This window comes from Erythrolamprus reginae, chromosome 5 (assembly GCF_031021105.1).
Source record: "Erythrolamprus reginae isolate rEryReg1 chromosome 5, rEryReg1.hap1, whole genome shotgun sequence".
Classification (NCBI taxonomy): Eukaryota; Metazoa; Chordata; class Lepidosauria; order Squamata; family Dipsadidae; genus Erythrolamprus; species Erythrolamprus reginae.
Genome location: NC_091954.1, coordinates 64,349,325 through 64,375,334, shown reverse-complemented (window position 1 = coordinate 64,375,334; position 26,010 = coordinate 64,349,325). Strand labels below are relative to the sequence as shown.

Genomic DNA, 26,010 nt, shown 5'->3' with positions numbered 1-26,010 from the left:
CAGGCATGGGGGAACTGAAACATCTCCCCCGGGCACGTTTAACTTATGCATGGTGTGTCTGTGTGTGTGTCTGTTAGTATCTGGTTTTTTTAAAAAAATATTTAAATATCTTAAATCTGTCTGATTACTATGATTTGTTTTACATGCTGTGAGCCGCCCCGAGTCTTCGGAGAGGGGCGGCATACAAATCCAAGTAATAAAATAATAATTGAAGTCTTATGAATTGGAAGACATTGAAAATTGGAATCCTAAAGACTCTTAAAATGGTTTTGAATATTGTTGAGCAGCTCCATGTCTCTTTTCTTTATAGGTCTTTACATGCTTTTGAAATCTAAATGTATCAATTGATTTTCCATACATGTCTGTTGAAATGTGAAATATTTCTTGCTTAGGTTACACTAATCACCTAATCCTCTGGCCAAATTGCTGTAGCTTCATGGTGGTCAAAAAACCCAAGTTTCCCTCTAAGGTTGTGATGGTTTCCAATGAAAATATTTTTTTCTTGATCTTCCTGCAAGATATTTCCTAAGTGGATTTGGAGACTAAAAGTTATGCTACTTCCAGCGACCATAGCCTAGCTCAAATAAATGCTTTAACCCTCATAGTTGTTGGTCTGTAGAATTATATTTTCCTATAGCCATGGGATTAACAGATTTTTCCATGATCAGATTCTCTATGGTTCCAAAGATGCCCTGTAGATCAATTAGGATAATAGAGGGAGATTGTTGGAAATGCATAGAAACATAGAAGTCTGACGGCAGAAAAAGACCTCATGGTCCATCTAGTCTGCCCTTATACTATTTTCTGTATTTTATCTTAGGATGGATATATGTTTATCCCAGGCATGTTTAACATATGGTATTAAAACTTGTTTGTATTCATCCTTTTGTGCAAACAGATAAAATTTAACAGAAAGCAATGATGTATTAAAATCTGAGCTTTTTATACCGCCATTAAGATACAACTGTAAGCTAACAGCCAACTATGAATGATTATAATATATGGATTTTACCTTTACTGCTATATGTTAAGCATTTTTATTCTGATTAGTTTCTAGAAACAAAGTAGGTGTAAATTTTTTAACAAAATATTTGGATTCCTATATTGGGATGTTTTTGCCAGGGTCTGGACAATTTATTTATCAAGGTTGCATTGATTGATTGTTTGATTTGTTTGTTTATTATCTGCTGCCTTTATTATTTTTATAAATAACTCAAGGCAGCAAATGTGTCTAATACTTCTTCCTTCTCCTATTTTTGCAACAACTCTGTGAGGGGAGTTGGTCTGACAGAGAGCGACTGGCTCAAGGTCACTCATGGTTTTCATGGCTAAGGCAGAGTTTGAACTCCTAGTGTTCCGGTTTCTAGCCTGGCGCCTTACTGTTTTTGTTGTAACTTTGTAAGCCACATTGACTCTTTTTTAATGAAAAATGACACATAATTTTGCAAAATAAAAATAATTTTTCACTACATTTTCCTGGAACTTAGGGTTCCTGGCATGGGTTGGCAGGATCAACATTTTATGTATAAACATCATGGAATCCAATTCAGATGAATGAGTAGGACGATCAGAGATCCTTCTGTACCAGCTTGCTAAAATACCCCGTTTCCCCGAAAATAAGACGTACCCTGAAAGTAAGGCATGTCAGAGGTTTTGCAGAATTTGCTAATATTAGGCACTCCCCGAAAATAAGGCGTAGTCAAGTTTACATACGGTACGGTGGAAAAACATACGGTACCATTCAAAGCTGTTCATAGCGGTACCGTAACAATGTGGCATCCCCTGCTGGCCCCTTCCATCGCTTTGTACCATCCACTACAGCAGACAGAGTCTGCTGCTGTCTCACCGCCATTACAGTCTTCACTACAATGTGTAGACTGTAGTTCCTCTGGTGGCCGGAAGCTGCAATAGCGGGAGTATACTGTTGTACCATATAAGTGCCGTCGTTTGTGTGTGTGGGTGCCATACTGACAGGTACCGTACCGTAATCAGTATACCGTACGGTACACTTTCTTTGGGGGTGTCAGCTTTTCTGCCTGTGAATTTGTCTTACTTGAGAAATATAAGGCACCCACCCACCCCCGAAAATAAGACGTAGCAAAACTTTTGGAGCAAAAATTAATATAAGACAGTGTCTTATTTTCGGGGAAACACGGTAGAATAGAATATAATTTTATTGGCCAAGTGTGATTGGACACACAATTGTCTTGTGACTAAAATGAATTTTAAAGAGAATAGTCACTTCATAGAAGACTTGTTTAAAAAAAAAGAGTGGTAACTTTTGCCTTCTAATCATTGGTGTCCAGATGGACATGTGACTTATGGACATTCTCCATAGAGTTGACAGGAGAATCCAGGAAGGGTTGCTATAGTCTCATAGCTCTATGAGTGGAAAATCTGAGGACATGCCTCCCTGATAACGGTCCCCAGTTTTCAACTCGGTCTCAGCTCTTTTGGATGCTGTTTTTCAAACTCCAAGAGCTGCTGAGGTGAATTTATTTTTGGATAAAAATTCCTGGTTCTTCAAGCAATGAGAGAAGGGAGCAGTTTGGAAGACTTTTAAAAGCGCTCGGTCGAAGTCCCTCATGTAGGAAGCAGAGCACATTGCCGGTGTTTCCAGTGTCTGGATAGACTGGCTGAGCAGGGCTACTGTCAACCATTCAGAGTGGTGCCTTCATCCCAGTCTGTTTGTGGAGCTATCAGAATGGTTCGGCCATCCGATTTTGGATCTTTTCACCTCTCCATTGAGCGCTCACCTTCCCCTATTCTTTATGAGGTTTCCAGCACTGGGGGGGCAGAAGGGGTCGATGCACTACACTGCCCATCACCCAAGGATCTATTGCATGCCTTCCCCCCCTTCCTCCTGATTCTAGGAAGGTGCTGTCAAGAGAGGACAGAGAACTTGTTGGTAACTTCCCACTGGCCCAGAAGACTGTGGTTTGCCAATCTGGTCAGCCTTTTGATCTCCAGACCCTGGAGGATTCCCCCGGAGAGTCTTCCTCAGCCAGTGTCCCATCATTCATCCAAAGCCTCAGTGTCTCCAGCTGACCATCTGGCGGTTGAGCGGGGATTACTGAAATGTGAGAGGTTCTCCAGTACGGTCATTTGGACGATCCAAAAAGCAAGACAGCCTTCTGCCACTCGCATTTACAATGCAACCTAGAAAATGTTTTGCGGCTGATGTGCTAAGGGCCATCTAGACCCCACCTTGTTATTGGTGGCAGATGTACTGGAATTTTTGCAGGAAGGTCTGGAGAAAGGACTGTCACCTAACACTTTACAATGGCAGGTAGCAGCCCTGGCCTCAGTTTTGAGGTTTGTAGACCTAAACTCCATCGCTCACCACTCCAGTATGCGAGCCTCCCTCCGGGGTGCCTCCAATTTGAAGCCCCTAGTGATGCACCGCTACCCCACCTGAGATTCGCCCAAAGTGTTGCAGGCCCTTATTTTGGCACCATTTGAGCCCTTAAGAGAGACTTGCCTATGTCTGCTTATGTATAAGGTGGCCTTCCTGGTGGCCATCACTTCAGCCAGACAGATATCAGACTTGGCGGCTTTATCGGTGAGAAAGGACCATGATTTTCATCCAAACAGGGGGGTTCTATGGTTGCACATTCCACCAGGAGTGCGGTCACGGTGGCGGACTGAGCAACACAGGCTTCTATGGAGGAAATTTGTCAGTGGTGATGTGGATATCTCCTTCACTGTTCATCCGGCACTATAGACTGGACACTTGTGCATCAACTGAGATGGCTTTTGGCAGACATGTCCTATGGAGAGTGTATGAGGATGCAGGAATTCCAGACCAGAGCAGTTCCCACCTGTAGGACAGCGAAGCTTTGGTATGTCCCATCCTGGATTCTCCTGTCAATTCTATGGAGAAGGAGTGTTGGTCTTACCTGATACACCCTTTTTTCATGAAGGAAAATGGGAGAATCCAGTCCCATCTGGTAGACTGTCTGGTCCAGAGTCTGGTCCATGATCGAGCAGATGGCAAAGGAAGCATCTGGAGGGGTGATGTTGGGAGCGATTTGGGGTGGTGTTAGCCTTCGATAGGACCTCCAGTCCTCGCTTCTCCTCGCAGTCCATCTCTACTCCATTAGCCTTCACTTTGTCCACTCGCTTTTCCATTGATTTCTATGGGAAAAATTGCTTCTACTTACGAACTTTTCTACTTACGAACCTGGTCACGGAACGAATTAAGTTCATAAGTAGAGGTACCACTGTATAGGGTTTTTAGCTGTAGTTTTTTAATGTATTAGATTTGTTTTGTACGCTTTGTTTCTATATTTATTCTGTGAGCCGCCTCAAGTTTTCGGAGAAGGGCGGCATACAAATCTAATTAATAATCATAATCATAATAATACATAAGAACAATAGAAAATAAATGGGTAGTGTTTCGTGGTGATGTCATGCTTGTTTTGGCCATTTATTGATTATTCCAGGTTTTTAGGAAATTTGCCTTCATTTTCCTCAACAGAAAATACATTCTGTAGTGGTGACCATGTATCATGGCATAGTCCATTGGACAACAGTGAGTCTAGAATCCAACATATGCTCCTGACTGAAGATCCACAAATGCAGCCAGTTCAGACACCATTTGGACTTATATCATTTCTCCAGGTATGTATTCTCTAGCGGTCAGTGTTCTTAGAATTGTCTATAAGAAATTATATACTGCTGGAAGAAATAAAGGGAACATTCAAATAACACATCCTAGACCTGAATGAATGAAATATTCTAATTGAATAATTTGTTCTATGCAAAGTTGAATGTGCACAACAGCATGTGAAATTGACTGTCAATCAGTGTTGCTTCCTAAGTGGACAGTTCGATTTCACAAAAGTTTGATTAATTTGGAGTTACAGTGATCCCCCGGTTATTGCGTCCCCGACAATTGCGAACAGGGTAATTTGCGATTTTTGAACCCGGAAGTCAAAACACCATCTGCGCATGCGTGCCCTTTTTTCTATGGGCACGCATTCGTAGATGGCGCCCGGCAGATCAGCTGCTGGGAGGCTTCCCTGGGTCTTCCCCCTCTTGCTGGCGGGAGGGCGAAGCCCCCCCCCAGCACCCGCTCGCCCGCCCTTCGCCCTTCGCCCGGGAAGTTCGCCAGGAGTCAGCGGAGAACGGCGCAACTGTTTTAAAACGATCGGAGCTTTCCAATGAGTCCTGAAGACAAACGTCAAACTTCCGCGTTTGTCTTCGGGACTCATTGGAAAGCCGCGCGGGTGTTTTAAAACGTCCCCGCCGACATGGGGGGCTCCGCGCGGCTTTCCAATGAGTCCCGAAGACAAACGCGGAAGTTTGACGTTTGTCTTCGGGACTCATTGGAAAGCTCCGATCGTTTTAAAACAGTTGCGCCGTTCTCCGCTGACTCCTGGTGAACTTCCCCGCTTTAGGAGTCAGCGAAGAACGGCGCGCCTGCTTTAAAACGATCGGAGCTTTCCAATGAGTCCCGAAGACAAACGTCAAACTTCCGCGTTTGTCTTCGGGACTCATTGGAAAGCCGCGCGGGTGTTTTAAAACGTCGCCGCCGACATGGGGGGCTTGCTAGCACCCCCCCAAACCCGGGTTGGGGGTTCGGGGGGGTGCTAGCGAGCCCCCCATGTCGGCGGCGACGTTTTAAAACAGCCGCGCCGCCCCCAATCTTCGGCTCCTCGCTAGCGCTGCGGAAGTTAAAAACACCATCTGCACATGCGCAGATGGTGTTTTTACTTCCGCAGCGCTACTTCGCGAAAACCCGCTCGTTGCGGGGGGTCCTGGAACGGAACCCTCGCAACGAGCGGGGGATCACTGTATATTGTGTTGTTTAAGTGTTCCCTTTATTTTTTTGAGCAGTGTATTTTATCTTTTTATATAAACAATTATCTGTCATTTCATATTTTTAGCTATTAAAAAAACACCATACATTGTTTCCTATTAAAAAACATGTTAAGTAATTTTATTCAAGCCTAAGTACTAAATACTTCCCGTGACAATTGTGGTAGTCTTTTAGCTCCCTTTAGTTCATTTTCATTAGACTTCAATTTCTTTCTTTTGTACATCTAAAGATCCTTTACACTACAATAAATAAATATATAAATGATACAATAAATAAACAATACAATAAATAAATGACAATAGGGCCAGGAACTGGGCCCAGCGACCAGTTAAGTCCCACAGAGTGGGTCTTCTCCGGGTCCCGTCAACTAAACAATGCCGCTTGGTGGGACCCAGGGGAAGAGTCTTCTCTGTGGCGGCCCCGGCCCTCTGGAACCAACTCCCCCAAGAAATTAGAATTGCCCCCACCCTCCTTGTCTTTCGTAAGCTACTTAAAACCCACCTCTGCTGCCAGGCATGGGGGAATTGAGATACTCTTTCCCCCTAGGCCTTTACAATTTTATGCATGGTATGTCTGTATGTATGTTTGGTTTTTATATTAATGGGTTTTTAATCGTTTTTAGTATTGGATTATTATTGTACGCTGTCTTATTATTGCTGTTAGTCGCCCTGAGTCTCCGGAGAGGGGCGGCATACAAATCCAATAAAATAAATAAATAAATAAATAAATATAAATAAGTTGGCTAGTTGAGCAAAGCAGTTGTTAAACGAGATGCCAAGTGACTACTCAGCAACTGCAACCCCCAGCTCTTCCATCGTGGTTATTAAGCAGACCACCAAGGAACCCTGGGTATAGTATGGCAGGGAGATGGCCCAGGCCTCCCACCACACCTGAGAAGTTCAGGCCTTTCCCCCCATCCCATCAGGGAACGTGATCATGGAAACACTGGATTTCCTTTGGCATGCTGGAGAAATAATGAAAATGTTAGCCAATGCCAGCCTTCTAGGGGTGGGGTGAATGTTTCTCTTTCCCTCCCCTCTGGAGCCTCTCTGAGCTTTCTGACGGGAGGGAAATGCTCCAAATACTCACGGGGAGTCTAGTAAGCGCTAGTGGTTCTGAAAGGCTATGAAGGGAAACTGTCCTTCCCCAGTGGGCCGACCTCTAGGAAGGCACAGGATGCCATAATCGCCACATCAAAATGAAGCAACGGAGAAAATTTTCTCAATGAGACGACCTCGATTGTATTTTACTTTTCCTGACATGTGGTACAGAATAACCAATCCGCGAACGCCACATACATTAAGCCATCCCCCAACTACCATTCAGTCATGCGCTGTATAAGGCAACCTCCTCGTGGCTTCCCTATAGATAATTAATGGAAGCTCCATTCATTGCCTTTTCCTGGATTGTGTGTTTACTGGTGATTAGCAAAGGAATGAGAGTAAGGCATATATTTCCTTATATGGAAATTAGCTATACGTTATCTTCATGCTGTATATCAAGTTAATTATTTTCCACGTGCTCATGGATTCTGCAGCTTTCTTACTCAGTCTGGACTCTTGCTCCCTTTCTATAGAGGAAGAATAAGGTTTTATTCAGCACCCAATTAGGCTAAAACATCACCCTTCAGCAATATTCTATCCCAATGCTCAGTGCCTAAGAACCTATGATTACAAAAAGGCTACAATTGATCTTAGCCAAAACGTATTCACTAGAGTTTTGCTCAGATTTTAGATCCCTTCCTACAGTAGACAGGACTCCCCCACCTTATTCCCCCCCATCGTTTAAATTTGTGCTGCATCATGTTAATTTCTCCAATATATGTTCTTGTTATGTATAAAAAGATCTTGTTATTATTTTTATTTTATTGTTCTAGATTGTTGGCGTATGTACAGAAGAGCTTCATGCAGCACAGCAGTGGAACGGGCAGGGTATATTAGAATTGCTTCGGACTGTTCCTGTGTAAGTAGAGCATTTCCACCTGATTTGGAAGTCATATAAGCAATTAAAAGATAATGTCTGATTAAGATAAGTTCAGTCACTTTCAAATGCTACACTTGAAATATTTTTTTTAAAACCCCTGTATACTTAAATAGTTGCGGTTCCCCCTCCCTTCTAATTTCACAGTACAACTTGAAACTGCAATTTATTTGGTTAGTTATGGCATCACTATAGTACACAAACCAACTAAAGCCCTCCAAAGCATCATAAGTAAACCAAAAGTCCCAGCAGGCCGAGAAGTAAAAGCAGGAGTCATCTATATCAGTGTTTCCCAACCTTGGCCACTTGAAGATATTTGGACTTCAACTCCCAGAATTCCCCAGCCAGCATTCGCTGGCTGGGGAATTCTGGGAGTTGAAGTCCAGATATCTTCAAGTGGCCAAGGTTGGGAAACACTGATCTATACAGTGGTACCTCGATATACGAGTTTAATTTGTTCCGGACCTGGGCTCTTAAGTCGAGCAGCTCTTATCTCGAACGACTTTTCCCCATAGGAATTAATGTAAATAATTTTAATTGGTTCCAGCCCTCAAAAAACTCACAAAGTTAGTCTAAATTATGCAGAAAGACATGTTTTTAATGAAGAAATGTACATGTACATATAAATGAATAATGAAGTTTCTTTCACTTAACTTGTAAACTTTCTTAAACTTTTAAATTTACATATGTTCAACTTCTCTGCCACCCAATCCTGTAGGACAGAGGTCCCCAACCCTTTTTGCACCAGGGACCAGCTTTAAGCGATCAAGAGAGGAATGGGTGAATGAATGGACGGAGGGTGGGAAGGAAGGAAGGAAAGAGGGAAGGGACAGGAACAGAGGAAGGAAGCAAGGAAACTTATGAAAGGGGAGAGTAAGAGAGGAATGAGTGAAGGGAGGGAGGGAGGGAAGAAGGTGGGAAGGAGAAAGAAAAGAAGAAATAGAGGAAGGGAAGGTAAAAGAGAGAAAGAAAAAGAGCAAGAAAGAAAGCAAGAAAGAAAGCAAGAAAGAAAGGGGGAAGGGACAGGAACAGAGGAAGGAAGCAAGGAAACTTATGAAAGGGGAGAGTAAGAGAGGAATGAGTGAAAGGAGGGAGGGAGGGAAGAAGGTGGGAAGGAGAAAGAAAAGAAGAAATAGAGGAAGGGAAGGTAAAAGAGAGAAAGAAAAAGAGCAAGAAAGAAAGCTGCAAGCACCCCCCCCCCCGAGCCCCCCAGGCCGGCTACAACCTTTTAAAACACGCGCGCCGCTTCGCAGCTGTCTCCTGAAGCCGAACGCGGAAGTTAGCGTTTGGCTTCAGGAGACAGCTCCTTGGCGCTTGTATCTCGAATTTGGGCTTGTAAGTAGAACAAAAATATCTCTCCCCTCCCAGCTCTTATCTCGAGTTGCTCTTAAGTAGAGCAGCTCTTATGTCGGGGTTCCACTGTATTATACAACGTAAGGACTATAACAGCTACTATGTAGGACAAACAGGTAGAAGACCATGAACACCGACTAGCAGTCAGAAGATAGGATGAAAATTCCTTTATTTCACAACACATGGACAGATAGTTTCAGCTGGAGCACTGACCATCCTAGGCAAAGCCAAGTCCAAAAATACACTAATACCTCGTCATACGAACCCCTCGTCATACGAACTTTTCGAAATACGAACCTGGGGTTCGGAATTTCTTTGCCTCTTCTTACGAACTTTTTGCCTTATGAACCCGCCGCTGCAAACGCCAAACCCAGAAGTTCGGCAAAGGTTCGGGTTCGGGAGGCCGCTGAGAAGTGCTGCCGCCTGTCTGTCACCTTCTGAAACAGCCGGGGGGCTTCTCGGCGTTCTCCCGAATGCCAAATCCGGACGTTCAGCAAAGGTTTGGGTTCGGGAGACCGCTGAGAAGCCCCGCCGCCCGGCTGTTTCCGCAGAAGAGCCGTGGAGCTGTCGGCCAGTCGGGAGGCTCAAACGGAGGTGGGGAATCCCAATAGGGAATTCCAGGGGCGGAGCTTTGACGTCACGGAGACGTCCTTCCTGGCCGGCTGAAACGTGGACTCCAGGAAGGACGTCTTGGTGACGTCAAAGCTCCACCCCTGTAATTATCTATTGGGATTCCCCACCTCCGTTTGAGCCTCCCAACCGGCCGACAGCTCCACGGCTCTTCTGCAAAGGTGACAGCCGGGCGGCGGCGCTTCTCAGCGGTCTCCCAAACCTGAATGCCGAACCCGAACTTTTGCTGAACTTCCGGGTTCGGCGTTCAGGAGAACGCCGAGAAGCACCCAGCTGTTTCAGAAGGTGACAGCCGGGCGGCAGCACCCAGCGAAGCACCGTTTTTGCGATTTTGGGGGGGAGGGGGCTTGCACACATTAATCAGTTTTCCATTGTTTCCTATGGAAAACATTGTTTCGTCTTACTAACTTTTCACCTTACGAACCTCCTCCTAGAACCAATTAAGTTCGTAAGACAAGGTATCACTGTACTAGAGAATTCCTGGAAGCATGGCATGAAAGCAAATCGGCCACCACCAGACACATAGAGAGAAATAATATATATTTACCATTCAAAAGAGACAATAAAAAAACCAAAAGGGGTGGAGACCAAAACACCTCCTCACCAACAATCAACAAAATAAATACTTCAATCAGGAAATTACCAGGTCAAACAAACAAGCTTTCAGTAAGCAGCAGCCTCATCAAGGAATCACTAATATCATTCTCACCAATACCGCAAGGCAGAAGAAGCCCCTAATATAAAAAATGAAATCAATCCACACTCCCTTCTTGCACTGATGAGCTTACCTAGTTCGCTAATTAAATGTGTACAAGAAAATAATCAAACTCAGAGAGTACCATGGACCCCAAAATTCAACCCTGAGCTACAAAACACTGTCTTCTATTGGTTATTTTGGGGAAAATAAATATCTGTGAAGATATTTTAGATATCATATTTCCTTAGGATTGTGATAACCTAAATAATATATGTACATTCGTACAAATTTGGTAGCCTGCAAAGAGAATTGGAGAAGCCGTTTTGTAATTTAAGATATAGTAAATAAAGATGCACAAAACACCCTAAAATTCTGGGGGTAGTTGCGGCTAACTATTGTTCTTTTTTTTTGTATACCTATAGAGCAGGAGGTCCATGGTTAATCACAGATATGCGACGTGGGGAAACAATATTCGAAATAGATCCACATCTGCAAGTATGCATTTTAATTATTTAGTTTATTGATATTTCATGATGAGTGGACACAATTGCATTTGTAACCCAAAGCAATTCTCTCCGTGTATTTGAATGTTCTCCAAAAAAAAAAGTCAATTATTTTGTTACTTTGCTGTCAATTTTTGACTTGTGAGTCTTCTTGCTCCCAGTCCTTGGAACCATGATCAATAAGTGGTTCAGTTCAGATTAGCTTTACTGTTGCTATTGAATTAATTTGCAGACATAATTTCCTTCCTTCCTTCCTTCCTTCCTTCCTTCCTTCCTTCCTTCCTTCCTTCCTTCCTTCCTTCCTTCCTTCCTTCCTCCCTCCCTCCCTCCCTCCCTCCCTCCCCCCTCCCCCCCTCCCTCCCTCCCTCCCCCCTCCCCCCTCCCTCCCCCCTCCCTCCCTTCCTAATTTCCTTCCTTCCTTCTTTCCCTCCTGCCTGCCTTCTTTCCTTCCCCTCTTCCTTCCTCCCTCCCTCGAAAACAACAAAAAGGGCCATGTGCAGATTCTGGTACCGTGTCTGCTTGGGGGAAGTTGAGGGCTTGAGATATGAATGGAAATGCATCTGTTCATTGCCTTGTTTTGTAGAAACCAATATGGTTTATGACCTATAAGGATTTCAAAAGCCTTGAAAAAACTATATGTAACTCTTCACTCTTGAATTGGAAATAGAGTAGCATGCTGAAACTGATCTTTGCAATTATTGATATTATTGGAATATTAGATGTGAAACTGTCAGAAACTCAGAGTGAAGTCTTCCTTCGGTATTGCCAAATGTCATAACCATAGTTGATGGATATGTAGTTTCTGACAGTTTCTTCAGTGATATTCTCAAGGAGATCAGGTTGTGCATGTCTTTCGTTTTCACGTGAAAAGGAAAATTGAATCCGTTTTTTACTTCTGTTTTCATATCAGACTGCTGCAGTTTATTCCTTCTTATTTTAAAAGCCAAGATTTAGTTTAACAGCATCATCTGGTGGTGAATGTTAGAACTGGAGACACAGTTGTTTTCTTGACCTATTGAATTGGTTGTGTCAATGAGATGCAGAAATATCTCTTTCTGGTGTTGATTTTGGAAGTGGAGCGTGCTGGGAGAATTAATGATTGGAATTCATTAAATCTTATTTTTGATGCAATGCTACGCTTTCATGAATTGTAGTTTTGAATATATGCTATGGCTCAAGACACCAAATTACTGGCAACTCAGACATTCTGCCATCGATTGGTGATCGAGCACAGGCTTCGTTATGCACAAATACAGAAGTTCAATGCCTCCAGATAGGGTTCGCAAAAAAGTCCCATGAAGCAGCGTAAATGACATTACACTGGGCGGAGCTACAGTATGTTCTGAGTTTTAAGCCCATTGTATTCATTGGCATTGATTTCTGGCTGACTTTTATTTATTTATTTATTGGATTTGTATGCCGCCCCTCTCCGCAGACTCGGGGCGGCTAACAACAATGGTAAAAACAACATATAACAATCCAATTTAATAAAACAACTAAAAACCCTAATTATAAAAACCAAACATACACACAAACATACCATGCATAACTTGTAATGGCCTAGGGGAAGAAATATCTTAACTCCCCCATGCCTGGCGACAAAGGTGGGTCTTGAGTAGTTTGCGAAAGACAAGGAGCGTGGAGGCCGTTCTAATCTCTGGGGGGAGTTGATTCCAGAGGGCCGGGGCCGCCACAGAGAAGGCTCTTCCCCTGGGGCCCGCCAAACGATATTGTTTGGTCGACGGGACCCGGAGAAGGCCAACTCTGTGGGACCTTATCAGCCGCTGGGATTCGTGCGGTAGAAGGCGGTTCCGGATGTATTCTGGCCCAATGCCATGTAGGGCTTTAAAGGTCATTACCAACACTTTGAATTGTGACCGGAAACCGATCGGCAGCCAGTGTAGGCCGCGGAGTGTTGCAGAAACGTGGGCGAATCTAGGAAGCCCCACGATGGCTCTCGCGGCCGCATTCTGCACGACCTGAAGTTTTTGTGTCTTTAGAGCAGTGAAAAGTGAGTACTGCAGCTCTTAATTTCTGATACACTGGGCATTAATATGTAATAGATCCTGTGGTGACAGAACTATGTTCTCAAATGCGTGCTTGTTTGGGATCCTTTTAAGCAGGACCGAGTTGATAAAGGGATTGAAACAGATGGCTCAAATCTAAGTGGTGTGAGTGCAAAATGTGCCTGGGATGACCTTAGCCGGCCACCAGAGGACGATGAAGACAGCAGAAGTATCTGCATTGGTACACATCCTCGACGGTTGTCTGGAAAAGGTAAGCTAAACTTTGATCACACCAGCCTTAAGGTTTATTTGGTCCAATCGTTAAGGCATCAGGCTAAAAAGCAAGGGTCTGTGAGTTCAAGTCTGACCTCGACCATGAAAGCCTGCTGGGTGACTTTGGGTACTCAGTCTCTCTTGGCCCAACCAACCTCACAGAAGTGTGTTTGTGTGCGTGTTGAGTGTGAGGGTATGTGTGTGTGTGTGTGTGTGTGTGTGTGTGTGTGTGTTCCTAGGCATCTTACATAGTAACAGGGCTACTATACCAAGAATTCTAGCAAATTTTTGATGTCAATTTCTAAAAGTTAAAATATACTGCTCAAAAAAAATAAAGGGAACACTCAAATAACACATCCCTGATCCGAATGAATGAAACATTCTCATTGAATACTTTGTTCTGTACAAAGTTGAATAATGTGCACAACAGCATGTGAAATTGATTGTCAATCAATGTTGCTTCTTAAGTGGACAGTTTGATTTCAAAGAGGTTTGATTTACTTGGAGTTATATTGTGTTGTTTAAGTGTTCCCTTTATTTATTTATTTATTTGAGCAGTGTATTTATTTCCCAAGCTAGGTGAAAATAGAAGGCAGGCACTTTCCAAATATACCCAGACCTTCATGCATATGTAAATTATAGCTAGGCAACCATTTCCATTTCAAGTTAGGTCTTCAAGAAACTTTGTAAGTACTGTGAAAATAAAGTCTTTTTTCAGATGCAAGGTTGTGCAAATGTGTTCACAGACAAGTCTCCTCCCCTTCTCTCTCTCTCTCATGGAAATATATATCATTTTCACTGAGCATATACATCAGTTTCCGTACCCCGTTTGAAATTATCTGTCTCCCAATTTACTCTGAAGAAACTTCAAAAACTTCAGAAGAGAAGGATTTAGGGGTAGTGATTTCTGACAGTCTCAAAATGGGTGAGCAGTGTGGTCGGGCGGTAGGAAAAGCAAGTAGGATGCTTGGCTGCATAGCTAGAGGTATCACAAGCAGGAAGAGGGAGATTGTGATCCCCTTATATAGAGCGCTGGTGAGACCACATTTGGAATACTGTGTTCAGTTCTGGAGACCTCACCTACAAAAAGATATTGACAAAATTGAACGGGTCCAAAGACGGGCTACAAGAATGGTGGAAGGTCTTAAGCATAAAACGTATCAGGAAAGACTTAATGAACTCAATCTGTATAGTCTGGAGGACAGAAGGAAAAGGGGGGATATGATCGAAACATTTAAATATGTTCAAGGGTTAAATAAGGTTCAGGAGGGAAGTGTTTTTAATAGGAAAGTGAACACAAGAACAAGGGGACACAATTTAGTTGGGGGGGGAAATCAAAAGCAACATGAGAAAATATTATTTTACTGAAAGAGTAGTAGATCCTTGGAACAAACTTCCAGCAGACGTGGTTGGTAAATCCACAGTAACTGAATTTAACCATGCCTGGGATAAACATATATCCATTGTAAGATAAAATACAGGAAATAGTATAAGGGCAGACTAGATGGACCTTGAGGTCTTTTTCTGCCGTCAGTCTTCTATGTTTATATGTTTCTATCTATAATGATTTGTTCTCCTGATTCTTACTGAGTACTTATATGCTTACTCTCTGTAAACCACGTAGAGAGGACTGTAAAGCACTGTGAAGTGGTATATAAGTCTAAATGCTATTGCTATTTGTTGTGGTTCCGTCTGAGGCCCCTCCGGGAACGGCTGACCTTCTGTCGGTTTCCAGCTCAGAGGGAGAGGCTGAGGAACAGGAGGTGCAGACAGACGAGGAGGAATCCCAGGCTGAAGAAGAGGGAGGACAGCCAGAGTCCCACCAGGGGGAGCTCTCCCCAGCAAGCAGCCTGGATTCCTTAGAGGAAAGTGCACAAGCCATAATTGATCTGCGACAACGAAGAGCTACTCAGAGACGGAGTCAATTGGCTAAATACTTTCAGCATTAAAGTGGCAGCAGCTGGGTTTGGGTGTGGTGCTCTTGGGAAAGGCTAAAAGGCAGACCCACCCTTCCTGGCTTGTGGAGTTTTATCTTTGAGAGTCGTGGGACCTGACTGTGAACTTTGGCGTCTTGGAATCCTGGTTTGTGCCTTTGACTATTGAAACCTTGGGGGGGTGTGCCAGCAAGAAGCTTGCTGTATTGTCTGGACATCAGGACCCTGCTGTACCGTATTATATCCTGTCTGTTGGGAAGAACAGGTTTTCCTCTGTGCTTATTTTTTCCAGTTATAAACTACTTTTGGCTTTTACCAGAGTGTCTGGCTGTTTTTTCCAGTTGGTGTTGAGGTCTGGGGGAACCCAGACAGAACACTATTATGCAGCTAAAATGGAGCTTTTTGCTGACAGTCAGTTGCTTCCCTCCAGGTGAAGGAAACAAACTTTTTCCAGGCCAATTGTATTTTGAACCCTTTTGCTGAGAGGAGGGCCAAGCATCTGAGAAGAGGAATAGCAACTAGTTTTCTTTAGCAATTTATGAGGCAGGACAGGGATCACAAAGCCGCCTTGTCAACTCTGGATTTTCTATTCAGTGTGCCTATGCAGATAGAATGTCATAGAACTAAACATTAGGAAGCCTGTAAGTATTCGCTGATAACAAATGAAGTAAGATCATGTTCAGGAGAGTGCACACTATCAGTCAAAAAATGAGGTAACTGATGCAGGGCAAATTTGCATAATTTTCCTTCCCTTTCCTTCCATTGCAGCATCTCCTGAAATTTCATTCTTTAATGGGAGAGGTCTTTTATTTGCAGAAAGACAATTCTGGTTCTAAACTATTTAGAAACTAGTTAAAGGGTGCTATATCTATCTATCTATCTATCTATCTATCTATCTATCTATCTATCTATCTATCTATCTATCTATCTATCTATCTATCTTTGTTTATTTATTTATTTATTTATTTTGTCCAATACACAATAATACACAATGAAGGTTATAGAAGATATAGTAGAGAAGAAATACGAGATATAGGAGAGACTAGGACAGGGGATGGAAGGCACTCTAGTGTGCTTATGTATGCCCCTTACTGACCTCTTAGCAATCTGGAGAAGTCAACCGTGGGTAGTCTAAGGGTAAAATGTTGGGGGTTAGGGGAGGATACTAAGGAGTCTGGTAATGAGTTCCACGCTTCAACAACCCGATTACTAAAGTCATATTTTTTACAGTCAAGTTTGAATTTGTTGTGTGCTCTTGTGTTGTTGTGGTTGAAGCTGAAGTAGTCTTTGACAGGCAGGACATTGCAACATATGATCATGTGGGCAATACTTAGATCATGTTTAAGGCGTCGTAGTTCTAAGCTTTCAAGACCCAGGATTGTAAGTCTAGTTTCGTAGGGTATTTTGTTTCGAGTGGAGGAATGAAGGGCTCTTCTTGTGAAGTATCTTTGAACATTTTCAAGGGTGTTAATGTCTGAGATGCGATATGGGTTCCAAACAGATGAGCTGTATTCGAGGATCACAAAGCCACCTTGTCAACTCTGGATTTTCTATTCAGTGTGCCTATGCCTGTAAGTATTAGCTGATAACAAATGAAGTAAGATCATGTTCAGGAGAGTGCACACTATCAGTCAAAAATTGAGGTAACTGATGCAGGGCAAATTTGCATAATTTTCCTTCCCTTTCCTTCCATTGCAGCATCTCCTGAAATTTCATTCTTTAATGGGAGAGGTCTTTTATTTGCAGAAAGACAATTCTGGTTCTAAACTATTTAGAAACTAGTTAAAGGGTGCTATATTTTACAAACATAGGTTTTAGCATTGAAAAAGTTGTGTACAAATGTCTGTGACTTTGTGTTAACTTTAAATAACGTTTTCCTATTGATAGGAAAAAGAGTGAAGCTGGAGGACCAACGTTGCTATTATATTCTATAACAGTGATGGCGAACCTATGGCACGGGTGGCACGCAGAGCCATATCTGCTGGCATGCGAGCCATTGCCCTAGTTCAGGTCCAATGTGGATGTGTGTGCTGGCCAGCTGAATTTTGGCTCGCACAGAGATTCTGTGAGAGTGTTTTTGGCTTCTAAAGAGCCTCCGGGGGGATGGGGAAGGGCGTTTTTATCATCCCCTGGCTCCAGGGAAGCCTTTGGAGCCTGGGGAGGGAAAAACACGAGCCCACTGGGCCCACCAGAAGTTGGGAAACAGGCCATTTCGAGCCTCCAGAGGGCCTCCATGGGCAGGGGAAGCTGTTTTCACACTTCCCAGGCATTGAATTATGGGTGTGGGCACGATAGCGTGCACACACACTCTTTCGGCACTCAGGGGGAAAAAGGTTTGCCATCACTGTTCTATAATGTTTCATTCAGTGCATTGTGGCTAACGTTTTCCAAAAATCATAATTTGAAATATTATTCAAAGCTTAAGTTTTTTCAGTGTTGTTTATATTAAATGGAAACAAATAATAGTTGCCAGTTTGCTGCAAGAAACAATGGCTTTTAATATACAGATAAAAAAGAAAGTATATGGTCTTTGTTTTAGTATTCCAATTATTCTTTGAAACATCACCTCATCTACGTTTAACTCTATTTTAAATCTTCTGAATTTTCAGACACAGAACAAATTCGAGAAACTCTACGAAGGGGACTAGAAATTAACAGCAAGCCGATTTTGCCACCAATTAATACTCAGAGGCAGAATGGATTGAACAGTGACAGAGCACCGTAAGTTTAGTCTTATCGATGAATCTTGAACTGAGAAACAATGAGTTTTTTCTCATTTTTCTTACGATAATAATGGGAGGGAAGGCTATTTTTGTATATAGTATAATGTTTATAATATATTATAATTATAATATAATGTTGGTACTATACTTCAAGTATATTTTATTTAAATATGAACTTGCAATAGTTTATACTGCTTTTAATTTAGAAACTTAAATTTAGAAACTACCTGAAGCCTGGGGAGAGCGAAAACAGCCCGACAGGCCAACCAGAAATTTGGAAAATTAGATTGTTCTCCTTGGAAGAAAAGCTGGCTGGAACATTATATAGTAAAAAGCGTGCCGGGGGGGGGGGGGGGGTGGCCAAGCCCCGCGGCGACACGGAGTTATCTATGCTCCGCAGGGGAATCCAGAATGCCTTGGAGGGGCGGTGAAGAAGAGGTATGTTATTGGAAATCTGTCAGAGGTAGGCAAGCCCCCAGAGAACTGACTTAGGACCCTCAACCAATGGCAGTTGAAATTGGCTCGCAAAAGCCATCCAAGCCACGGCGGCTGCGAATGGAAAGACCAATTTGTTGTTGACGGTCAGAAGACACCTGGAAAGAGGAACAAAGAAAAGGGCTGGAGACATAAAAGACTAAATATTGTACTGATGAGTTACTTAGCCAAATTGAAGTTTTGGATTTTATTTTGCTGATTTCAAATGGGAACAAAAAGAATTGGAAAAAAATAAAGGCAAAGCAATGAATGTTACAGTGGAAAAATACTAAAGAAGGATGTAAAAGCCCAACATTTAATAACTTTTATATTTGATCTTTGAATTAACTTTGAAGTGAATTTTTTGATCTAATAACATTGATTAATTAAACATCAACATATTAATTAAGAGAAAATAGAATTGTGGAACTAGTGAGGAGTGCCACCTTCTGGTTGGAGGAATTATTACAGTGGAAGATTTTTGTGGATGCTTATACAGCTGCTGGCCTTGGACTTTGAAATAATAAAATAAAATTGACATCTTATCTGTTCCAGCTGTGAACTTGGAATGAACTTCTATTTAATTGAAAGTTGAAAGGGGAAAAAGTTGAAAGGAAAGAATTACTTTAGATTATAAACTGACGAACGGTGGCTTTGGCAATATGGCATTAGAACATGAGGATCTTACAGCGTTCTTTAAGAATTATTTTGCAGATTTACAGAGATCTCTTTTGGAGCATGAAGAAAAAATTGGAAACAATGTTGAGAAAACTCTTGGGTGCAGCAAGTATCTTGAAAATATAATTGCTAGGAACAAAAAACAAGACAATAAAGAGGACTCGAAACAAGAGGAGGAGCAGGTGGAAGAAGAGTTGGAAAATGATAAAGTTACATGGGAAGAGGACTTTGAAGATGGACAGACTAATGATTACTTTGAGCTTTATGATTATACTGAATTTTATGATTATTACACTGGGATTTACAGTGGGGGGAAAGAATAAGATGACGTTACATGTATTGGGCTAGGCAAGTTAGCAGAGGAAAGGGATTAAGGAAATTTGATGGGATATTTGAGCAATTATATATCAAAAAAAAAAGGAAAGAGGAAAAGAAGATGGGAGTGCATTGTTACAAGAAAGAAAAAGAAAGGGAAGTTGAGATTTAAAAGATGGAAATTTAAAGAAAATTTTTGATTGTCATCTGGACTATTTGAATAATGGTTTATTTTTTTCTTTTCTTTATAATGGAATATATTTATGAATATATTGCCTTATTAATCAATATTTTCATTTTGAGTTACAACTTGGATGAAATGAGTTAGTCTTTGGGAATTTGAGATTTTGAATGATACTAAAAGGCTGGGAATTTGGAAAAAATGGTTGATTGCTATGTGATTAGCTGATTAAGAGGAGGAGTAGGGGGAAGGGAATATAGAGAAGAATAAAGATAAAAGGGATGAGATTCTTTTAACATGGACAGACTATATGTATTGAAATGTATTCATTAAATGATTATTATTTGTGGATATATTTGATGATGTTAAATTGATATAATTAAATTTAAAAATTGGAAAATATAACTAATAGTTTGACATGAACTTGATTTGTTGAATTAAATTTAAAATGATATACTTGTAACACAAAGGGGAAGATATAGTTTAATGGTTAAGGAATGAAAGAAGATATTGTAATTAAGCTTTCGGAATTCAGATAATTTTCGTTTTCCCCTGTATGATAAAGGATGTTAGTTAGATATAATGCATAAAATATTTAATATGATTTGATATTTTTTTCTGCTTGTTTTTCTTGTTTGTTTTAAAAGGCATCTAATCATAGAAAATAGGGATTAAAAATAATAATGATGATGAGTAAGGAAATAAGGAAAAGATTGAAGCACAATGGCTCAGGTTTTTTTTCTTGGAGAAGGAAAAACAGCTAATAGAGGAAGTAAGCAATAGTGTTAAATTCAACTAGAATCTGTGTAATCCATATGACAAAATTAGAAAAGGAGGTAGCATGAGATAAATGATATATACCGAAAGTAATGGATATGAAATTAAGTACTAATGTACATTGAGTATTTTAATTGGCGATGGATATGTGTTTCTTAAATTACATTGAAGGTATATGTTATTGTATGTATATTTTTCGAGTGGAGAAAATTTTTTTAAAAAACTTTTCATGATATGATATAAAGCAGTGACGGCAAACCTTTTTTGGTCCCCGTGCCAAAACGGGGGTGTGTGAGTGTGCTAACATGGGTGCAAATGCCCCCGCCCCTTCTTCCTCCCCCCCCCCACACATGCGCAGACACATGGGCACAGGCCTTTCTGAAGCCTTGGTAGGTGGGAAAAAAATGCCCAAACGGGCAACTCGGAAGTTCGGGAAAACACATTTCTGGTTTGCCCATTGTGCCCCATTTTTTCACTCTGGGGCTTCAGGAAGCTTCCCTGAACCCTCTGGAGTGCAAAAAACAGCACAACAGCAAACCGGAAGTGGGTTTTTCTGAACTTCTGGTTTGTCTCTTGGGGGATTGTTTTGCCTCCAGGGCTTCAGGGACATTTCGCTGCGCTCTGGAGCTGAAACATGGCAAAGTCTTGCGTGCCCTCCGATATGGCTCCGCATGGCACCTGTGGCACTCATGCCATAGGTTCGCATATATAGGGTATACAGTGATCCCTCTATTATCGCGAGGGTTCAGTTCCAAGACCCCTCGCGATAATCGATTTTTCGCGATGTAGGGTTGCGGAAGTAAAAACACCATCTGCGCATGCGCGCCCTTTTTTCTATGGCCGCGCATGCGTAGATGGTGGAGTTTGCGTTCCCCGCCGCCCACGCAAAGGGGAAACCCCGATTCAGCTCCTCGCTGCTGCTGCGCTACCGAGCAGATCAGCTGCTGGGCGGCCGAAGGAACCTTCCCTGGGTCTTCCCCCTCTTGCTGGCGGGCGGGCGAGTGGCAGGCATCAGCGAGGAGCCGGGGTTTCCCCTTTGCGTGGGCGGCCGGGAAGACCCAGGTTGGGGGTTCGGGGGGGTGCTGGGAAGCCCCCCAGGCCGGCTGCGACCTTTTAAAACAGCCGCGCCGCTTCCCAGCTGAGTCCTGAAGCCAAATGCAGAAGTTCGCCTTTGGCGTTTGGCTTCAGGACTCAGCTGGGAAGCGGCGCGGCTGTTTTAAAAGGTCGCAGCCGGCCTGGGGGGCTTCCCAGCACCCCCCCAAACCCGGGTTGGGGGTTCGGGGGGTGCTGGGAAGCCCCCCAGGCTGGCTGCGACCTTTTAAAACAGCCACGCCGCTTCCCAGCTGAGTCCTGAAGCCAAATGCGGAAGTTCGCCTTTGGCGTTTGGCTTCAGGACTCAGCTGGGAAGCGGCGCGGCTGTTTTAAAAGGTCGCAGCCGGCCTGGGGGGCTTCCCAGCACCCCCCCGAACCCGGGTTGGGGGTTCGTGGGGGTGCTGGGAAGCCCCCCAGGCCGGCTGCGACCTTTTAAGACAGCCGCGCCGCTTCCCAGCTGACTCCCGAAGCCAAACCCGGAAGTGGTTTTTTTTTTAATTAATATTTTTTTAAAAATCGCGATATAGCGTTTCGCGAAGATCGAGATCGCGAAACTCGAGAGATCACTGTAATGCTATTTTAGAATGTAGGGTACTCTGTAGTATAACTTTAGCATTTCCTATCTCTTATTTAATTTCATATCTCTGACTTTAGTTATTGATCTTCTGTTAAAAAAATAAACAAATTATATTATTTTTGTCCAGATTGCTTAGTTAAAGTGTATAAAGAAGTATTGAAATGCACATCCACTTCTCTGACTCTGCATCATATACCCCAGACAATAGATCTCATTTAAAAAGTCAGTATTTAAAGATAACTACCCCAGTTTATTATTTTATTAGCAAGCTTTAATCTGTTCATCAATGCCTGTCATGGAAAATCTTAGGTTCTCCTTTACTTGGACTATAAGCAATTATTGAAACTTTGGTCTCTCAGATTCTCAGAATCTCACAAGTATAGGAGAGTTAAACTGTGTAGCAAAGCAGTTGGGTTATTTTCCCCTGGAGTTTTTATATTACATAGAAACATAGAAGTCTGACGGCAGAAAAAGACCTCATGGTCCATCTAGTCTGCCCTTATATTATTTCCTGTATTTTATCTTACAAATGATATATGTTTATCCCAGGCATGTTTAAATTCAGTTACCAACCACGTCTGCTGGAAGTTTGTTCCAAGGATCTACTACTCTTTCAGTAAAATAATATTTTCTCATGTTGCTTTTGATCTTTCCCCCAACTAACTTCAGATTGTGTCCCCTTGTTCTTGTGTTCACTTTCCTATTAAAAACACTTCCCTCCTGAACCTTATTTAACCCTCTAACATATTTAAATGTTTTGATCATATCCCCCCTTTTCCTTCTGTCCTCCAGACTATACAGATTGAGTTCATTAAGTCTTTCCTGATACGTTTTATGCTTAAGACCTTCCACCATTCTTGGAGCCCGTCTTTGGACCAGTTCAATTTTGTCAATATCTTTTGTAGGTGAGGTCTCCAGAACTGAACACAGTATTCCAAATGTGGTCTCACCAGCGCTCTATATAGCTGGATCACAATCTCCCTCTTCCTGCTTGTTATACCTCTAGCTATGCAGCCAAGCATCCTACTTGCTTTCCCTACCGCCTGACTGCACTGCTCACCCATTTTGAAACTGTCAGAAATCACTACCCCTAAATCCTTTTCTTCTGAAGTTTTTGCTAACACAGAACTGCCAATACAATTGACTGCCTTCAAACGACATCGTGTATATTACCTGTCTCTAATATTGCAGGAGGGCCACAGATGGTTGCAAATTTGTTAACGTGACTGTGACCTCTGTGGTTTTCTTAGGAACAGTAGAGATGTTTTTTTCCAGCAGTTTATTAACTTTGTGTTTCCTACCTAAATCCAAATCTGAAGTTTAATTCAGCGGCAGCTAACAGCAGTGCGGCTAACACCGATGTTGTTCATCTTAATTCACAAGATGTAGAAACCAATTCAGGCTCTTAGTAAGAAAGAAACTGAAGGAAGAAATAGTTGAAAGTCAGCAAAAGTCACCTTGGTAACAGCTGCATTACACTCATTTAAAATGAAGAGACTTCAAACATTGATTACAAAAGAATTTAATCATCTAAAGAATTAATCTGACTACTGCTCACATTTACACCTCCCACAATCCTTCAGTCAGTCAGAATGAGTTTTAATCTCAGATTCCCTTCCAGTTCCATAAAATGTTAGATGTGCAGCCTCATGTTGGAGCATTTCCGGCATATTGCTCTCATTTAAATGCACCCTCTCGTTCCTCATACAGAAGTCATGGCTCTTGTCAGGTTTTATTCATTTCTTTCTGGATATAAAATGAGAATCCATGAATTATTTGTGTTGGTAAAGTGGAGAATTTTATGTGGCGGCTTTTAAAATGTATTAGTTAATGACAACCTGAAAAAATATGTTAAATAGATCTGGTGAAGAGTATTTTATGTGTGTTAAGAGTATATGAAGGTAAGATGATGACCACGAAAAGGAAAATAACACAAATAAGTAGAAATAAAATTGAAAACACCAGATATAAAACCTGTATTAAGCTCCTGCTTTCAAAGTTACATTTGCAGAGGGAAAAAGCTGTAGTAATAACTTCTTTCCCCTGATTTTCCCTAAAGTGTTAGAAATTCCATCACCTACTCATCTAGGTTGTCTTCTTCCCCAGGACCATGCATGGTTTTCATTCAAGCTGAAAGCATGAATACTTGATTCTTTATTCAGCTTAGAGTAGGTTATTGAAAATCTTATATGTGGGTGGCCCTGCCAATACCCTTCATTCTTAAGAGCTGGCAAGGCAAAGAGAAGGCCTTCTTTTCAGATACAAAGAAAATGGAAAATGGAAAAAACCCCTATAAAGAGAAATCTCCCGATGTCAGCCACTGCATTTAACAGGTTTTAATGAAAGACGGATTTTAGGGATCAGGGCCGTTATCTGATCAAGAGGTAAAATTCAATAGAATGTGATCAAGTGAAGAAATTAGGCAGAATAACATTCAGAGTAAAGTGCAAGCAAAACACTAAATTGGAAACAAAAAGTCTAATACCAGATTCATTTATTTTTAATAAATGAAGGATTACTTTGTTTGCTAATATAAACATCCCCACTTAAGCCAATAGTTTGTTCAGCAAAAATTCAGAATACTGGGATATAAATAAGTATAGCAATATGTCTTGATGAAATATGTGACAAAACAGTGATTTAATACTGGCTCCTGAAATTATTTTATAGATTCAGACATACTAAGCTTTTGTTCATAACCTAATTTCTAGGCAACATTTGTTCTAAATGTGGAATTTGTTGGTCCGGCAGAGACCAGCTTTCAGCAAGATAATTTACCATGATCAAAAAAATAAAACCACTTGACCATATTCAGATTGCTAGGGACTGGAGACTAAAATATACAGTATAAAAAACAGTTGCTGGAATTGGGTATGTCTAGTTTGATGAAAAGAAGGATTAGGTGTGACATGAGATGTTCCAATATCTCGGGGCTGCCACAAAGAAGAGTTAAGCTATTCTCCAAAGCACCTGAGGGCAGGACAAGAAGCAGTGGGTGGAAATTAATCAAGGAGAGAAGCAGCCTAGAACTAAGGAGAAATTTCCTGATAGTTAGAACAATTAATCATTGGAACTAGAACAGGGGTAGGCAGAATTGGCTCTTCTACGACTTGTGGACTTCAACTCCCAGAATTCCTGAGCCAATCAAGCTAGCTCATGAATTCTGGGAGTTGAAGTCCACATGTCATAGAAGAGCCAACTTTGCCTACCCCTGGACAAGAGAATCTTCAATGTAGCCTCCATCTCTGTTATTCTATTCTGTTTTATATAGGATAATATTAACCATTAGGAAAATTCAAGTCCTGACTCCTTTTTACTAATAATATATAGAATTCCCAACTAAGTCTGACTTAAATAAATTGTTACTTCTATTGGTTAGAATGGATTAGACAGAGGTTTTTTAACATTTACTTGTTTTTTTATTTATTTATTAAATTTGTATGCCGCCCCTCTCCGTAGACTTGGGGCGGCTCACAACAGTAATAGAAAAAACAATGTACAATACAAATCTAATAATTAAAACTAAAAACCCATAATTTAAAAAACATGCACACAACATACCATACATAAACAATATAGGCCTGGGGAAGTTATCTCAGTTCCCCCATGCCTGACGGCAGAGGTGGGTTTTAAGGAGTTTACGAAAGGCCAGTAGGGTGGGGGCAGTTCTAATCTCAGGGGGGAGCTGGTTCCAGAGGGTCGGGGCCGCCACAGAGAAGGCTCTTCCCCTGGGACCCGCCAAACAACATTGTTTAGTCGACGTGACCCGGAAAAGGCCAACTCTGTGGGACCTAATTGGTCGCTGGGATTCGTGCGGCAGAAGGCGGTCCCGGAGATATTCTTAGCACAAGTTTCAGAGATATCAAAAGTGCAAGTTGCCTGTGAAGTATTAAATATATCCCAGATCCAGACCAAGCTCTAAATATTCTCTTGCTGTTTTCCCCAGTCAGGTAGTACAAGGATCCAATCCACCCATGGCGGAACTGAAATCAC

General features: G+C 42.0%; 1 protein-coding gene across 3 annotated transcripts in view; it reads left to right on the top strand.

The window, feature by feature from the left end:
* Positions 1 to 26,010, top strand: part of SUFU (SUFU negative regulator of hedgehog signaling) — a 90,670-nt gene that overhangs the window by 29,742 nt on the left and 34,918 nt on the right. For 2 of the 3 annotated variants that reach the window (XM_070752835.1, XM_070752838.1), the window contains exons 4-8: positions 4,481 to 4,623; positions 7,701 to 7,786; positions 10,907 to 10,979; positions 13,108 to 13,264; positions 17,810 to 17,921. In XM_070752835.1, the coding sequence (XP_070608936.1) occupies positions 4,481 to 4,623; positions 7,701 to 7,786; positions 10,907 to 10,979; positions 13,108 to 13,264; positions 17,810 to 17,921 (571 nt within the window). The remainder of the gene's footprint in view (positions 1 to 4,480; positions 4,624 to 7,700; positions 7,787 to 10,906; positions 10,980 to 13,107; positions 13,265 to 17,809; positions 17,922 to 26,010) is intronic. The other variant, XM_070752836.1, reaches the window with a different exon arrangement.